This window comes from Schistocerca serialis, chromosome 1 (genome assembly GCF_023864345.2).
Source record: "Schistocerca serialis cubense isolate TAMUIC-IGC-003099 chromosome 1, iqSchSeri2.2, whole genome shotgun sequence".
NCBI lineage: Eukaryota > Metazoa > Arthropoda > Insecta > Orthoptera > Acrididae > Schistocerca > Schistocerca serialis.
The window spans coordinates 1,177,153,841-1,177,171,410 of NC_064638.1; the positions used below are offsets into that span (position 1 = coordinate 1,177,153,841).

Genomic DNA, 17,570 nt, shown 5'->3' on the forward strand with positions numbered 1-17,570 from the left:
AAAGTTTAATTATGAATTACGTAACTTCAGTCAAATTAATTAAAGAATAATGTCAGCTTTGCTATTAAAGAAAAACGTCAGCTTTGGTAATAAATACAGCCACTTATTATGACAGCCCACCAGCAGCTAATATAGTATAGTAAAACAGAGTAACTATATTCATGCCGCAGTTCGATGTAGCAGTCAGATGGCGATCCAGTAACAGTAAAAAGGGTAAGGAACAGTTTTGGGTTATTGTAGGTAACGACTGAGGGCCACGACGACGACACATTTTATGTTTCGTCGAAATAATCAGCAAATCACTTTTAATAAGCAGCATTTAAATTTGCATGCGAAGACTGCACTTATTATTATGGAGAAAGAGAATTAATTTCAAAGGGAAGATTTCATTTGTTATTATTAAGCAAGAGATATAAATCCTAAGGGAAGGTTTCATAGGTTATTGTAGAAGGGAAGGTTGCGTAGCAAAAGAGATATAAGGAGACGGGAAGGTTTCAACATTTTACACTTACGTCCCACACACGCATGTTGTGCACATATGATAGGCCCCCCGACAACCGTGTATCGGTGCCGAGTTTACGGACGCCACATATGCGTGAAACGACCTCTGACGTGTGTGTGCTCCACCTGCTCTACGTACGTTAGCTGGTCCATACTCAGCTGTGTGCCCGACGCGCTCTCGCAGCGGGACGGTTGCCCCCGTGCATTGCGAATACCCAAGCGGCCAACCACATCGCACAGCTCTGCTATCCACAGTACGTGCCCTCACGTTTGCTCCGCGTTGCCCTCGCGGCAACCATGCGGGCAGCTCTCGTGCCCACCCCTGCCGTAGAGCATCTCAAAACGGTTGTGATGAGCCCGCCGGTTGGCACAAATAATGGCATCCGCATGATTCAGCATTCCTGGAGTAGTGGCTGCGACAGGACGTCCCTGGCGTGGCTGATCATGGAGCTCAGTTTCTGCATTTCCTGTGGCTGTAACTTCCTTTACCCACCGCCCAACTGTACTCCTATCAACTGCAGCATCGCCATACGGTGCACAGAAACGTTTATGGGTATTCACCACGGTTTCTTTTTCTGCACACAAGAATACGGGAACAGCACGATGCTTGTAACGTGAGTCGTATGTAGACGCCATTTTGACGCTGTACTATGACTCTGCCATCTACCAGAACGGTTCGAAACTTCACCGGCGCACACAAGAAACATAAAATGTGAAGCACCAACAAGGACGTTTGTTTATGTATATTAATGACTTTTTTTTTAAAAAAATTGGGTCATTACTTACTGAACGACCCTCGTACAATTACGAACAATTTAAATTGGAAAGAACACATAGAAAATGTTGTGGGGGGGGGGGGGGGGGAAGCAAACCAACGACTGCGTCTTATTGGCAGAATACTTACAAGGGAACCTCCCCATCGCACTCCCCTGAGATTTAGTTATAAGTTGGCACAATGGATAGGCCTTGAAAAACTGAACACAGATCAATCGAGAAAACAGGAAGAAGTTGTGTGGAACTATGAAAAAATAAGCAAAATATATAAACTGAGTAGTCCATGTGCAATATAGGCAACATCAAGGATAACGTGAGCGCAGGAGCGCCGTGGTCCCGGGGTTAGCGTGAGCAGCTGCGGAGCGAGAGGTCCTTGGTTCAAGTCTTCCCTCGAGTGAAGAGTTTACTTTCTTTATTTTCGCAGAGTTATGATCTGTCCCTTCGTTCATTGACGTCTCTGTTCATTGTAATAAGTTTAGTGTCTGTGTTTTGCGACCGCACCGGAAAACCGTGCGATTAGTAGACGAAATGATGTGCCTCTCCAATGGTAACCGAAAACATTTGATCGCAAGGTCATAGGTCAATCGATTCCTCCACAGGAAAACACATCTGATATATTCTATACGACACTGGTGACGGCATGTGCGCCACATGACAAGAGTATGTTGTCGACCCACCTAACTCGTACACTTGGCAAATGGGTAAAAAGATTCTTCTACCTTGCCCGATTTTGGTTTTCTTGTGGATGTGATAATCACTCCCAAAAAAGTGATTAAAACATAAGAGTTTGTCACATAAACTGCAACAAATGAATGCAACAGTTTCACAGTCGCACAGTTTTCTCTGTGCTCTGTCAAAACATATGTTTTTAAAGTTTTCAAAATTTTCCGTGTGTAGACCGTCAAATCCTGCATATGTCCAAGCAAATATGAACATGTCCTGGAATTTTGGAGAGCGAAGTTAATTATGTGTGAGTGCCTGAACTTTGATAATTGTCTGAAAATAAAAATTTTTTCATTTGAGGGATAACTTGAACCATGGACCTCTCGTGACGCAGTTGCTCACGCTAACCACGGGACCACGGCGCACATTAGTTCATGTTGTCTTTGATAATGCCTATCTTGCACATGGACTGCTCATTTTGTATATTTTGCTTTTTTTTCATACTTCCATACAACTTCTTCCTATTTTCTCGATTGATCTGTGTTCAGTTTGTCAAGGCCTATCCACTGTGCCGACTTATAACTAAATCTGAGGGGGGTGCGATGGGGAGGTTCCCTTGTTAGAATATGTAACAGATCTACTAAAGAAAGTGCCTACAGTACGCTTGCCCGTCCGCTTTTGGGGTACTGCTGCGCGGTCTGGGATCCTTACCAAATAGGATTAACGAAGTACATCGAGAAATTACAAAGGGGAGCAGAACGTCTTGCATTATCGCGAAGTAGGAGAGTGTCGTGGACATGATACAGGATTTGGGATGGACACCATTAAAGGGAGGTTTACTATATTTGGCCCGAAAAAAGGATAAGAATGAGAATTTTTTCTCGGGATGTGTTATAGATATCAATGTCAAATTTGGTCAAAATGTTTATTGATATTTCCTCTACAAATTGGAATTTTTTCGATCCGAAATGTCAACGAGCAAAGGCGGAAGTGCTGTCGGAACGAAACAAAATTTCGATGTAGACTTCCACGCGCGGTATGTCACAGGTCAGCCGGGTCGTCATAAATCAAAATTGAGTTGACGTTAGCGAAGTAGATAAGATTCTATTGGAGTTGTACCTCGCTTAAGTTATTTGGATCATAGGGAACAAAATGGCGGCCATTTGAAAAAATAGGGTTTTTTTCATCGATTTTTCGACTTCGCCGGCCAAGTAATAATATTTATAGTTGATGGATCGGCATAAAAGTTGTACAACTCCTTGACAATTTATTTAGCCTTGGTCGGAAACAAATAGTCATGCCAATCGGTTCAGTAGATTTGAAGTTACCATACCGCACGATAAAAAAAAGTCATTTCGAGAAAAACGCGTTTGAAGTTTCGACTGCATATAAATGCAATATTATGCAACTTACGTTCAATCTGCTATTCGAGTCCATAAACTAGTCCTTCCTCTCCCTCACAGAGGGCGTTCTGCTCGATCTGGGCGATCCTGCGCTGCTCCAGAGTCGCTCGCACGGCCGGTGACAAGCGGTTTACGGCCGCTTGAGTCCGGTGGTCGTTCGAATGCTTGGCGAACTGCGTCGATTAGAGTCCTAGTGTGACGTCCATCGTTGTAATGGTCTTCAGAATTGCTGAATACCTTTCATTGAAGCTGCTCACTGCCAGGAAAGTCGCAATCTCCACAGTCTTCGCACCAGAATGCAAATGCTTGGGGGCTAACTTCCAAACACATGCGTTCAAACTTTCATCTGAATTTTGTGTGTTTTCTCCCAGGCACCCACACAACAACTCGTCCTCCGAAAGGGCCTCGTAGATCGGATGAACCACTTTTTGAATCTCTTTGGAAAGCGGCTGGTCGTGCTCATATTCGTCCATATGTCCAGTAGCCTCTGCAGTGCGCCACTTGCACCAACTAGTTGCCTCAGCCGGACAATTTTTTTTTTTTTTTTTTTTTTTTTTTTTTTAAGTACTATGGGACTCAACTGCTGAGGTCATTAGTCCCCTAGAACTTAGAACTAGTTAAACCTAACTAACCTAAGGACATCACAAACATCCATGCCCGAGGCAGGATTCGAACCTGCGGCCGTAGCGGTCTTGCGGTTCCAGACTGCAGCGCCTTTAACCGCACGGCCACTTCGGCCGGCCCGGACAATTTTGGTGTTGTGGGTGGTCATCCGTGGAACACTTGTGGAAATACGTAGCCCAAATTGCCTGTCTGTTCCTCCGAATTGGAATGCCGTCGGATTGGCAAGCTACTTGATCACTTTATCAGTTTCAGTCATGGGCAAGCACATTCCCGAAAAAAACTGGTTGTGAAAAAGGCCGATTTCAGGCAGGTGCATTTTTTTGTTCAACCGCGAATAACAAACATTTACGTTACGCATTCGGAAAAACCGTTTCAGGGGTGGATTCTAAACACTTTTATGGATCCAAAAATGCAATTTAAAAAATCGATTTTTTGAACCAAAAGATAGTAAATCTCCCCTTAAAACAAAGGCGTTTTTCGTTGAGGCGTAATTTTCTCACGAAATTTCAATCACCAACTTTCTACTCCTAATTCGAAAATGTTTTACTGACGCCGACCTACATAGGGAGAAACGATCATCATAGTAAAACGAAGGAATCCGAGCTCGCCCGAAAAGATATAGGTGTTCGTATTTTACGCGCCGCTATTGGAGAGAGGAGTAATAGAAAATTAACGTGAAGGTAGTTCGATGAACCCGCTGCCAGGCACTTAAGTGTGATTTTCAGAGTATCCGTGTAGATGTAGATGTACCAGGTGGTCGCGTGACGCTCCATCGGTGATGCAAGTCATGTGAGTGAAGTGGTGTGTACTTGACACTGTGCTGCGTTGTATCAGCACAGTGAGATGGGTCTTCGATGGTAAGTGACAGAACGACAGCGGCCATGTGACACGTCGTAAGAGTAATGGTCGTAAAAAGATAAGAACCGATATAGACCGGAGAATGGGAGCCACGCCGGAGTCACGCCTCGTCAGTGGCAGTCGGACAGGAACCGCTGCTATCAGCACATGCGCTCCGTCTCAACCAGTTTCCGAGAGGAGATTTCTAAGTGAACTGCTTGCTGTGGACATCGTTTGTCACGTATGTCGCAAAAGGCGTTGCTCACAGCACCAGATAAGGTAGGGCTGTTGATAAAATGTCGATGATTTTTCCAAAAAATATGTATACAGGGTGGCTCATTGATCGTGACCGGGCCAAATATCGCACGAAATAAGCGTCAAACGAAAAAACAACAAAGAACGAAACTTGTCTAGCTTGAAGGCGGAAACCAGATGGCGCTATGGTTTGCCAGCTAGATGACGCTGCCATAGGTCAAACGGATATCAAGTGCGTTTTTTAAAATAGGAACCCCCATTTTTATCACATATTCGTGTAGTACGTAAAGAAATATGAATGTTTTAGTTGGACCACTTTTTTCGCTCTGTGATAGATGGCGGTGTAATAGAGAACTAACTTTGCCTCTTCATGAATATAGAATGGCAAGTCATTAATATATATTAAGAACAACAAAGGACCCATATAACTGAGTCAGTCACGGTAAGAAAAGCGACACTGAAACGTCACTGAACGACTTCAGCTCGAACTAGACCCTCCACACATTGTGAGTTAGACACCTCACTAGCCCGCCGTTACACTATACGCTTCGCATCATTTGAAAAGAGGCAAAATCGAAATTCATCTTACCCCATTACAGTCCTTCGGTCGGCTAGTGTCCATTTTATGTGTGGTTTGGCGCATTGAATACGCGAATCTTCCTGTTAGGACTGTTGATATTTTAAAAATTATCGGGAATCAGATACACCGATATTTAAAAAACAACGTTATCTGCTCTTGATGTATGGAAGAATAGCATAGATACATCGATGAAAAAAGTATCGGCGACCCTGGCGATACAAATATCGGCACCAGATTGTAGACATACTGCCGCTTTTAGAGCTGTGTATTTAAGCATTGATTTGTTACTAGATATTCTGTACATCGACAAGCTGGCAACCAGCCTATCCCCCTTAGAGCAAGAATCGAAAGAAAAAGGAAGCACATTCACGCTTCGGCGATAACCACTCTCCTAGCGATAGCAGCTGCACATAAGTGGCTCAACAAAATAAGTCCGATGGGACCGTTCTTCGGTTTCGTCACATGTCGTATGTGTCCGGAACACTTGCACGTCGACTTTCCTGTTTTTTTCATTCCTGCCAACGCCAACGACCTAGCAGCTGTAGTGTCAAAATGTCGCGGAGAATCTAAACATTACAGTTTCTGGTGGTAGCACCGAGCGCAGTTTACGTCAGCATTTCCCCTCACACGTCTCCACCCACATAAAAGCCCACATTTGTCATTTACATTTTTGTTCATCGCTTTCAGCAACTGTTTTCGAATAATGCCGACGTGAAGAAATAGCACACTAGCTGCGTTAAAAGTTTTTGTTTTAATGCAGCTGCTGTACAATTTCTTCACATTGGAAATCTTATCCCATTCATACCGCCACCGCCCAGTGCAATCGCACTTCATTTGTGCCACATATACTTGCTTCACGCAGTCAAAGATAAAGGTCGGACCTGATGAAAGCTAAAAAAGTGGTAAGACTCCTTCATACAGTGACAGTAAAATTATGATCTACTACAATTTCAAAAGAACAACTTCAAATACTTACCGAAAATTGTGGAAAAAAAATAGACTGAAGAACCGGTACACCAGCCTAAATCGTGTAGCGCCACAGCGAACACGCAGAAGTGCCGCAACAGGTCGTGGCATGGACTCGACTGATGTCTGAAGTAGTGCTGGAGGGAACTGACACCATGATTGCTGCAGGGCTGTCCGTAAATCCGTAAGTATACCACGGGATGAGGATCCCCTCTGAACAGCACGTTGCTAGGCACCCCATAAACGCTCAATAATTTTCATGTCTGGGGAGTTTGGTGGACAGCGGAAGTGCTTAATCTCAGAAGAGTGTTCCTGGTGCCACTCTGTAGCAGTTCTGGACGTTTTGCGTGTCGCATTGTTCTTCTGGAATTACCGGAGTCCATCGGAACGCAGACGAATGGATACAGGTGATCAGACAGGGTGCTTACGTACGTGTCACTTGTCAGAGTCGTATCTAGACATATCAGGGATCACATACCACTCAAACTGCAGACATTCCACACCGTTATAGAGCCTCAACCAGCTTGAACAGTTCCCTGCTGACATGCAGGAATCCATGGATTCATGTGGCTGTCTCGATACCCCTATACGTCCATCCGCTCGATACAATTTGAAACGAGACTTGTCCTACCAGAAAACATGTTTCCAGTCCAAAGTCGGTGCTGGCGGACCCAGGCGAGGCGTAAAGCTTTGTGTCGTGCAGTCAGCAAGGGTACACGAGTGCACCCTCGGCTCCAAAAGCGCATATCGATGACCTTTTGTTGAATGATTCGCACGCTGACACTTGTTGAAGGCCCAGCATTGAAGACTGCACTGATTTTCGGAAAGATAGCACTTCTGTTACGTTGAACGATTCTCTTCAGTCGTCGTTGGTCCCGATCTTGCAGAATCTTTTTCCGGTAGCAGCGATTTCGGAGGTCTGATGTTTTACCGTTTCCTGATATTCACGGTACATTCGTGAAAGGGCCGTACGGGAAAATCCCCACTTCATCGCTACCTCGAAGTTGCTGTGTCCCATCGCTGGTGCACCGACTATAACACCAGGTTCAAACTCACTTAAATCTTGATAACCTGCCATTGTAGCAGCAGTAAGCGATCTAACAGCTGCGCCAGACACTTATTGTCTTATACAGGAGTTGCCGACGCAGCGCCGTATTCTGCCTGTTTACATATCTCTGTATTTGAATGCGCATGCCTATATCAGTTTCTTCGGTGCTTCAGTGTATGATATGAAATAAAAATATCGGCACTCGTCATTGATGATCTGCTGAAACGTTTGAGTTCAGCTACTTATGCAATAAGGGTCATTGCAAATTTTGGTGATAAACATCTTAGTAAATTATCTTACTACGCCTATTTTCACTCATTGCTTGCATATGGCATCATATTTTGGGGTAATTCATCACTGAGGAATAAAGTATTTATTGCACAAAAGCGTGTAATCAGAATAATAGCAGGAGTCCACCCAAGATCATCCTGCAGACATTTGTTTAAGGATCTAGGGATATTCACAGTAGCTTCTCAGTATATATACTCTCTTATGAAGTTTGTTATTAACAACCAAACCCAATTCAAAAGTAATAGCAGTGTGCATAACTACAAGACTAGGAGAAAGGATGATCTTCACTATTAAAGATTAAATATAACTTTGGCACAGAAAGGGATGAATTATACTGCCACTAAAGTCTTTGGTCACTTACCAAATAGTATCAAAAGTCTGACAGATAACCAACAAGTATTTAAGAAGAAATTAAAAGAACTTCTGAATGACAACTCCTTCTACTCCATTGAGGAATTTTTAGATATAAATTAAGAAAAAAATAAAAAAAACAAAAAAATTAAAAAAGTTGTTATATTAACTTAATTATGTTGTTAAATTAACTTAATTATGTCATGTATTGGAAAATTTGACTCGTTCCACATCATTACGAAATATCGTATTCATGATCCCTGGAACTAGTATTAATCTAATCTAATCTAGGTTGCCGTTAACAGTGAGCGCTTCGGTGAGTATATGTTGAGTATTCTTCTAAATCTTCTCATCCTCATGATGAGTGGGCTGTGGACATTCCTGTCTTCGGAAGAGATCTGTTCACAGGACTAAGTATCCGTTTCTGGTCGCCAAACACTCTCGCACGTTAGCGCACATCGTCTGAGTCCCCCAATTAACCCGACCTCAACCCCAGAATAAACGCCTCGGCCGGCCGAAGTGGCCGTGCGGTTCTAGGCGCTACAGTCTGGAACCGAGCAACCGCTACGGTCGCACGTTCGAATCCTGCCTCGGGCATGGATGTGTCTGATGTCCTTAGATTAGTTAGGTTTAATTAGTTCTAAGTTCTAGGCGACTGATGACCTCAGAAGTTAAGTCCCATAGTGCTCAGAGCCAATAAACGCCTCGAACTATTGGTAACAACGGGCGAAACGTAGCAATTAATATACCCGCAATTTGTAACCTCTACAGGGTGCAATCATCGATGAGTTACTTTAGCTCGATATGACACAGCTGAAGAATTTGTGGACTCTCTTCCTCGACGAACTGAAGCTGTTATCTAAACTAGAGTTGGTGTTACGCGGTGTTACTGTGATGTCTCGTAGGGCTAAATAACTTTTTGTTACGTGTGGTTAGTTGCACGCTTGCAAGTACTTTGACCAGAGACCATTGACGAGTTGCTGGAATATCCACATATTTTTCGATCACTGCTAGAACATTGAGACACTGCTGTTGCGTTGGGGGTAACCTTGTTCATATATCCAAATTAGGTCTCTTGCGGATACTCAGCAATTATTTACAACAGCTCGCTCGTCGAAAGATTCGTAGGCCTAACTAAAGACCGGAAAGCTGGATAGGAAACACCAGTACCGAAGAAAGGAAATAGAAGTAATCCGCTGAATTATAGGCCCATATCACTTACGTCGATTTGAAGCAGGATTTTGGAACATGTACTGTTATCGAACATTATGAATTACCTCGAAGAAAAGAATTTATTGACAAATAGGCAACAGGGATGCAGAAAAAATCGTTTTTGTGAAACACAACTCGGTCTTCATTCTCACGAAGTAATGACTGCTATCGACAGGAGACGTCAAATTGATGCCATATTACTGGATTTCCAGAAGGATTTTGACACCGTTCCTCACAAGCGACTTCTAATAAAATTGCGCGCCTGCGGAGTATCGCCTCAGTTACGCGACTGGATCTGTGATTTCCTGTCAGAAAGGTCACAGTTCGTAGTAACTGACCGAAAGTCATCGAGCAAAAGAGAAGTGATCTCTGCAGTTCCCCAAGGAAGTATTACAGGCCCTCTACCGTTCCTGATTTTGCTGTCATTTATCATCCTATAAATTCATCAGATGACTGAAGTCATCCACATGAGTACTAAAAAGATTGCGTTAAATTTCGGTTTCAGGATGAAGCCAGCAAATCTAAAGGCTGTCAATTCAACTAGATACTTAGAGATTAAAATTACGGATGACTTAAATTGGAACGATCTCATAGGTTATGTTCTGAGGAAAGCGAACCAATGACTGCGATTAATTGGTTGAACAAAAAATGCAGCAGGTCTACTAAAGAGATTACCTACACTACGCTTGTCCGTTCTCTGTTGAAATATTGCTGCATAATGTGGGATACGTATCCGATAGGTCTGATGGATGACATTGAAAAAGTTCAAAGAATGTCAGCTCGTTTTGTATTACTGCGAAATAGGGAAGAGAGTCCCACGGACATAATACGCGAATTAGGAATGCAATCATTAAAACAATGGCGTTTTCCGTTGCGGCAGGATCTTCTCAAGTAATGTCAGTCACCAAGTTTCTGTGCGAGAGTGGAACGATACAGAAATAAGTTGAAGGTGGTTCGTTGAACCAACTACCAGGTACTTTAATTGTGAACTGCTGAGTATCATGTAGATGTAGACTTAGATATATATTCGAGATGTAAACTTAGATGTAGATGACGTAAACTGCTTATATCAAATGTCGCGATGTTTCCTCTGCAAAAGACACCATCAGTTCTTCCAATTCCTTCCCCAGTCCGAGGCAACAAAACAAAATCTTTCTTTTCTTCCTGCTTTATTCATCACTTCTTCCCAATTCCTAATTGAGGAAGTTTGTTTATTGCCATACGCGTTTCGCTTCTTTTACTTGTGGAGCATCATCAGCGGCCTGTAATACATATTTCTTTTAATACATACAATAAATATATTATGTGGTAGTTACATTATGTTGCTGTGTTACATTTTGTCATGTCTTTCTCTTGTTTTTTTTAGGTTAGAATCAACTTTTGTAGCACATATTTCGTGATGTGAAATTATCGTTCGCTGTTACTTACGATTCACAGCGTATTTACCCCATTTCTGTGTTCCTGGAGATGTGTTCATTAGTTTCCATGCTCAGTTGCCCGATTTCCGACGTTCTTTCACCAACATTTTATTCAACACATCACATACACCACTTACACTTTATATTTGTACTGAATGTGTGTGTGTTTTCGGTGTATAGCGTTACCAACTTTCTCCGTGTGTTTACCTCTTGTCTTTTGTTTTTTGTTTGTGTCGTGTGTGTGTGTGTGTGTGTGTGTGTGTGTGTGTGTGTGTGAGACAGAGAGAGAGAGAGAGAGAGAGAGAGAGAGAGAGAGAGAGGAGGGAGGGTGAGAAGGGGCTAAGAGAGGAAGATTAATTAATTATTTAATCTGGTTATTTCAAGATCTCTTTTTGTTATTGTTTATGTGGCTAACATGATCATTGAGATATTGTTTATATGATTTTGGTGATCGAGTACCTTCTTTTTCATGCGATGGCTCTTTGAACGTGAAAGTTTTCTTGCAATGTCAGGAGCTTTTTGTTGTGATTATTCAATCTGACAACCGTCATAAGTTCAATGTTGGATAGTTCATGTCCATGTTTTATCAGGTGCTCGGCGAAGGTAGAATCGCTGTTTTCGTGTTTCCAACTTCTTATATGTTCTTTATACATGTATCTAGTTTTTAAGTTCCTACCTGTCATCTCTAGATATAATGACTTACATTCTTGGCGCTCTAGCTTGTATATATCTGCTCTTTGGTATTTATCTGGTTTGTCTGTTGTTTGTGTTACTATTTTGTGTTTCCGTGTGCTGCAGTGTCTGTGGGGTTGTTAGGTGTTTGTTTTCTCTGCTTGTTTTCATTTTTCTTTAATTGTATTGTAATGTTGAGGTTGAGTTTTCTTGCTACTTGGGTGCTGTAACCACTGTTTATGGCTATGAGTTGTATTGGTTTTTCATAGGTTTATTTGCGGTGTGGGATGTTATTTAGTCCGTGTAATATGTGTCGTAGGAGTGCTAATTTTTGATTTTGCAGGTGGTTGGATGAAGCATGTACAATTGCGTCTGTGGATGTAGGCTTTCTGAAGGTGTCCAATGTGTGTTTGTTGTTGTCTCTCTTTATTGTTATATCCAAGAAATGTATTTGCTTTTGTGTTTCTCTTTCCATGGTGAATTGAAATTTTTATGTATATTGTTTATGTCTGTTTGAAGTTTATCAATTTTTTCTGTTGGTTCATCTACCATACAGATTATGTCAACCACATATCTGTACTACTGAACAATTTTGCATCCTTTCTTTGTGACGACTGTATCAAAAATTGTGTTTTCTACGTGGCTGATGAATATTTTTGCCAATGTTCCTGATACTGGGGCTCCTGTTGGAAGCACAATTTCTTGTGTGAGAAAAACCTTTTCAAATTGGAAGTAATTTTAGGATGTGACTGCTTTGAGCGTTTTAGGTATTTCATTAACATTGTTTGTAGGTAGTTTGTTGTATGTCAGTAAGTTTTCTTGAATTAGTTTATTGTGTCAGCAATGGTTGTTAAAATGTACATGTTCTCTGTGTCGAAAGAAATAGGCGATGCTGTCTGTGTGATGTGTTATGAGAACTTTTGTGTTCTGCTGTCCTTCATTTCATAATGTTGCATTATAATTTTGTTCAAGTGTTTTGCCACATGGCATGGTGGTGCATTCATGAAATTAATGACAGACCTAAATGGAATGAGGGGTTTGTGGACCTTGGGTTGGTTTCTGAGTGTCAGTACTTTTGGGTTCTTCTGTGTGATGTGTTATTTTTGTCTATCAGTGAGTATGTCTTTGGTGTCTTTGAGTTTGTTCTTTATGTATGTCTGGAAACGTGCTGGTGGATCAGATTCCACTTGTGTGATATTGTTAGAGGAGATGAAATCTTTAATTATTTTCTTTATATTTTTCTTTATTAATCAATACTGTGCTGTTCTCTTTATCAGCTCTTGTAACAATGATGTTGTCAGCTTGTAGTTGTTCTTTTAATTTCTTAGTGGTGTTGTTTTCTGCTTGAAGTTTCCTGTTTTGCTCGTTCTTTAACATGGTGATTATGTTGTTTATTAATTTCTTCACTAGTTCTCGTGTTAGCCCAACATTTATAGTGTTATTTTCTTTTTTCTCTTCTTTTGTCCCTTCTTTTTGTCCCTAGAATCAGATTTTATATGAAGTGGGTATCTATTTTTGTACTGCTGTCGTGTTTGAGCCCTTCCTCTATTAGGTGTCTTTCTTTCTCTGTTAATTCTGTATCTGTAGGATTTATGAGTTTTGTGTGAAGTTTATGTTGGTGTGAGTGTTGTACTTTTTCGTGCTTTTCTATCTGTTTTTGTTAGAGAGTGTTATGATTTGTGTTTGTTCTGTGTATATTGCGGTGCTCTTGCTGCGATGTGTTCAGTTTTTTATATTATGTTGATCGTCTTTCTCTCTCTCTCTCTGTCTCTCTCTCTCTCTCTCTCTCTCTCTCTCTCTCTCACACACACACACACAGATACGCACACAAATATCCGTTTAATTAATAAGAAATCAAAATTATACTCTCACAAAGAACGACACATTTACACACAACAAAATACGCACACGCACACACACAAAACAAATGAAAATATCAAACCACACATACGGCACAAACAAAAGGCGAGGGATAAACACATAGCCACAGTTGGCAACATTACACGCTGAAAACAGATACACGTCGAACACAAATATAACGTGTAAGTGATGTATGCGACGTGTTTGAATCAAATGTGGGTGATAGAAGCTGGAAATCCGCCAAATGGAGCATGGAATCTAATGAACACATCACCAGGTTCACACAAGTGGCCTAATGACACTGGAAGTCGCAAGTAACAACGAACGATAATTTCACATCATGAGATTTGTGCTGCAGAAGTTAATTTTGACCTAAGAAACAAGAGAAAAACATGAGAAAATGTGACATATTAACACACTGTAACTACCAGATAATACATTTATTATATGTATAAATAGAAATATCTGTTACAGGCCACTGAAGCTGCTTCACAAATAAAAGAAGCGGAACGCGTATGGCAATAAACAAACTGTCTTCAGCTAGTTGCATGGACGGAACATACCTCCACCAACTTTTAAGCAACTAAGGAACGACGGAAAACAGAAAGAAATGACGATTATCTTTCTTGTTCATTCATGTAAAGCACCACAGGAACTGTGTCATGCAAGTTTCTAAATGCTGTCCAAACGTCTCCACAAAGGATCGTTCAAACAATAACATTTGAGGAGACTGTACTGGATCAAAATGTACCAGTCACCTTGTCCGTGAAATGCACACACTGAAAATACAGTACGTCCGTATCCCAATTAGGGTGCTCTAGCAGTGCAGCCAAACGATTCCACATTTCAAAGTATTATCCAGTGTAGGACTGCAGTGAAAGCAACTTCACAGAGGGCGCCTCGGCATTTTCAACTACCGCAAAATCCTCGTGTGGAGTGGTAAAAACCAGTACGACATGCTCGTTTCAGATGATCTGCAATGATTCTCTATAAACTTGTTTGCAGGAATTGCACAGGATAAAGAAATGGTATCTTATTACCTGCAGTTCATTCTAGATGCGCTTCCACAAAGTTTGGAGACTTGGGCGATGTTGACTATGGATCGCTGCTACGAGCTTAAGTCGTTGCCTGCGAGAGGATGAGATTTCAACACGGCAATGCATCACCCCACTTCGATATTTATATCCATGAGCACGTGAACAACAGATATTCCAATCGCAGGATAGGGCTATGTGAAGTCTTTGGCTTGTGAAAGCCAAAAAAATACTGATGAGCAGCTATTTTCTATGTTACTAACTGACTGTCTCATTGTATGACAGATAAAATATGAGACCAAAAATGTTTAAATGTGTGTGAATTCCTAAGGGACCAAACTGCTGAGGTCATCGGCCCCTTGACTTACACACTACTTAATCTAACTTGTGCCAAGAACAACACGCACACCCATGCCCGAGGGAGGACTCCAACCTCCGGCTGGAGTGGCCGCGCAGTCCGTGACATGACGGCCCTAAACGCGCGGCAATATGAGAGCGTCGAAATAAAATTTTTGCCACTTAGGCGATCGTGAATTTGGATTGTTATTAAGAGCTTAAGCAGTTGTTATAAGGTGTAAGATGTCTCAGTTTCGAGCATCAAGTTGATTGCTGTCTTATGCAGAATTTAAGTTTGAAACACCGCTCAGCACCGCCGCCAATATAGAGTGGTGTGAGTGGGACCTGCGATTTAGATTTAGAAGATGAACGAAGGCAAAGACTCCTGTCTAGAACCGCGGACGTTGGCGAGGCTTTGCGCATGCGCCGATGGTGTGTGTGAGAGGGCCTCATTGTCATTGATTAATGGCTTAGGCGCTGTCTTTTAACGGTTTTTCGAAAAACATTCAAATCAGTTATCGCCCTGTGTAAATAAATGTTGCCTCTGTTCACAGGATTCGTCGACCTGGAAAAAGCGTTCGACGAGGACAAATAGTGCAAGATGTTCAAAATTCTGAGGGTAATGTATCAGCAGACACGGATAATACGCAACATGTACAAGAGCCAAGAGGGGACAATGAGAGTTGAAGACCAAGAAGGAAATGCTCGCATTAAAAAGGGTGTAAGACAGGGATATAGTCTTTCACCCCTATTGTTCAATTTATACATCGAAGAAGCAGTGATGGAAATAAAAGAAGGCACCTGAGTGGAATCAAAATTCAAGGTGAAAGGATATCAATGACCAGATTCGCTGATGACATTGCTATCCTGAGTGAAAGTGAAGAATTACTTGATCTGCTGAGTGGAATGAACAGTCTAATGAGTGCCGAATATGTATGGAGAGTACATCGAAGAAACACAAAAGTAATGAGAAATACCAGAAATGAGAACAGCGAGAAACTTAACATCAGAGTTGATGGTTACGAAGTAGATGAAGTTAAGAAATTCTACTGCCAAGGCTGCAAAATAACCAATGACGGACGGAGAAAGAGGGACAGCAAAAGAAGACTAGCACTGGCAAAAAGGGCATTCCTGGCCAAGACAGGTCTACTGGTATCAAACTTAGGTTTTAATTTGAGGAAAAGATTTCTGAGAATGTACGTTTGGAGCATAGCATTGTACGGTAGCGTAACGTGGACTGTGGTAGATCTTGAACAGAAAAGAATGAAGCATTTGAGATGTGGCGTTTTAGACGAATGTTGAAAGTTAGGTGGACTGGTAAAGTACGGAATGAGGAGGTTCTGCACAGAATCGGAGAGGAAAGGAATATGTGGAAAACACTGACAAGAAGAAGGGACAGGGCAATAGGACATCGGTTAAGACATCAGCGAATGACTTCCATGCTACTAGAGGGAGCTGCAGAGGTTAAAAACTATAGAGGCAGACTGAGACTGGGATATATTCAGCAGCCGGCCGCGGTGGTCTCGCGGTTCTAGGCGCGCAGTCCGGAACCGCGCGACTGCTACGGTCGCAGGTTCGAATTCTGCCTCGAGCATGGATGTGTGTGATGTCCTTAGGTTAGTTAGGTTTAACTAGTTCTAAGTTCTAGGGGACTGATGACCTAAGATGTTAAGTCCCATAGTGCTCAGAGCCATTTGAGCCATATATTCAGCAAATAATTGAGGACGTAGGTTCCAACTGCTACTCCAAGATGGAAAGGTTGGCACAGGAGACGAATCCGTGGTAGCCTTAAAGGCTACCCAGCTATTGACCTTCGTCTGTGCGAATGCACACAGGTTGCCCAAACTCTTACGGGAATCGCCAAAGCGTGCGCGAGTAACGAGTGGGTGGGCAAAGGTCTATAAGGAACAATAAATATGTAGAATTGTGGACAGTTGGGAATGTGAGTCTCACGGGAAGCGTGCAAGGGATAAGTCCCTGCAGTCGCGCTATTCATCTCTGTCCTCAGTGGCTCAGATGGATAGAGCGTCTGCCATGTAAGCAGGGGATCCCGGGTTCGAGTCCCGGTCGGGGCACACATTTTCAGCTGTCCACATCGAGGTACGAGTATAACAACAACACCTGTCGGCAGCTGAGGGTGTCAGTTAGTCATCAGTTATTACTGACTCTCACTGTGCAAAACGTAGAACACAAAACGCTTATTGTTCTCCCGATACCATTTTTACTAGAACTGAAGTGGGCACACAGTGTTGCTACATAGCGGGAACCATGTAAAACCCGAGAGTCTGCTCTTTCTACCAGTACGTTGTTCACGCACATATCTCACATAGCATAATAGTTATGATTTTTGTAAAAAATCGGATGATTCTTTTTGATACATCGTGTACAATAATTACTTCGTAAATCAGGGAGAACAGAAATAAAAACAAACATTGTCTTTACAGCTTGTATGGCGTTAAAGTATGGTTGGTCTTCTCGCCAACTGCAGCGCTAGCGTCGCTCCAGCTGCCGGACGGCGACAGCTTTCAACGCAGCGCGCATCGCAATTGTATAATATTATGTTAGGTTGTAGCTCTACTTCTTGTGTGTTGCAGGTGGCGCTGTACCACGGACGGTGTCTACAGAGCGGGGGCGAATTATCAACGGCGTGGACGCAGCCCCAGGAGAGTTCCCTTTCCAGGTCAAGGTCCCCAGCCACATAAATATAACAAAATATGCAGCTTATATATTGCATGGCTAGTGTGA

At 42.2% G+C, this 17,570-nt stretch overlaps 1 protein-coding gene across 1 annotated transcript in view; it reads left to right on the forward strand.

The window, feature by feature from the left end:
- Nucleotides 1-17,570, forward strand: part of LOC126456430 (trypsin-1-like) — a 108,842-nt gene that overhangs the window by 37,951 nt on the left and 53,321 nt on the right. Inside the window, exon 3 of the mRNA XM_050092183.1 lies at nt 17,420-17,505. Within this exon, the coding sequence (XP_049948140.1) occupies nt 17,420-17,505 (86 nt within the window). The remainder of the gene's footprint in view (nt 1-17,419; nt 17,506-17,570) is intronic.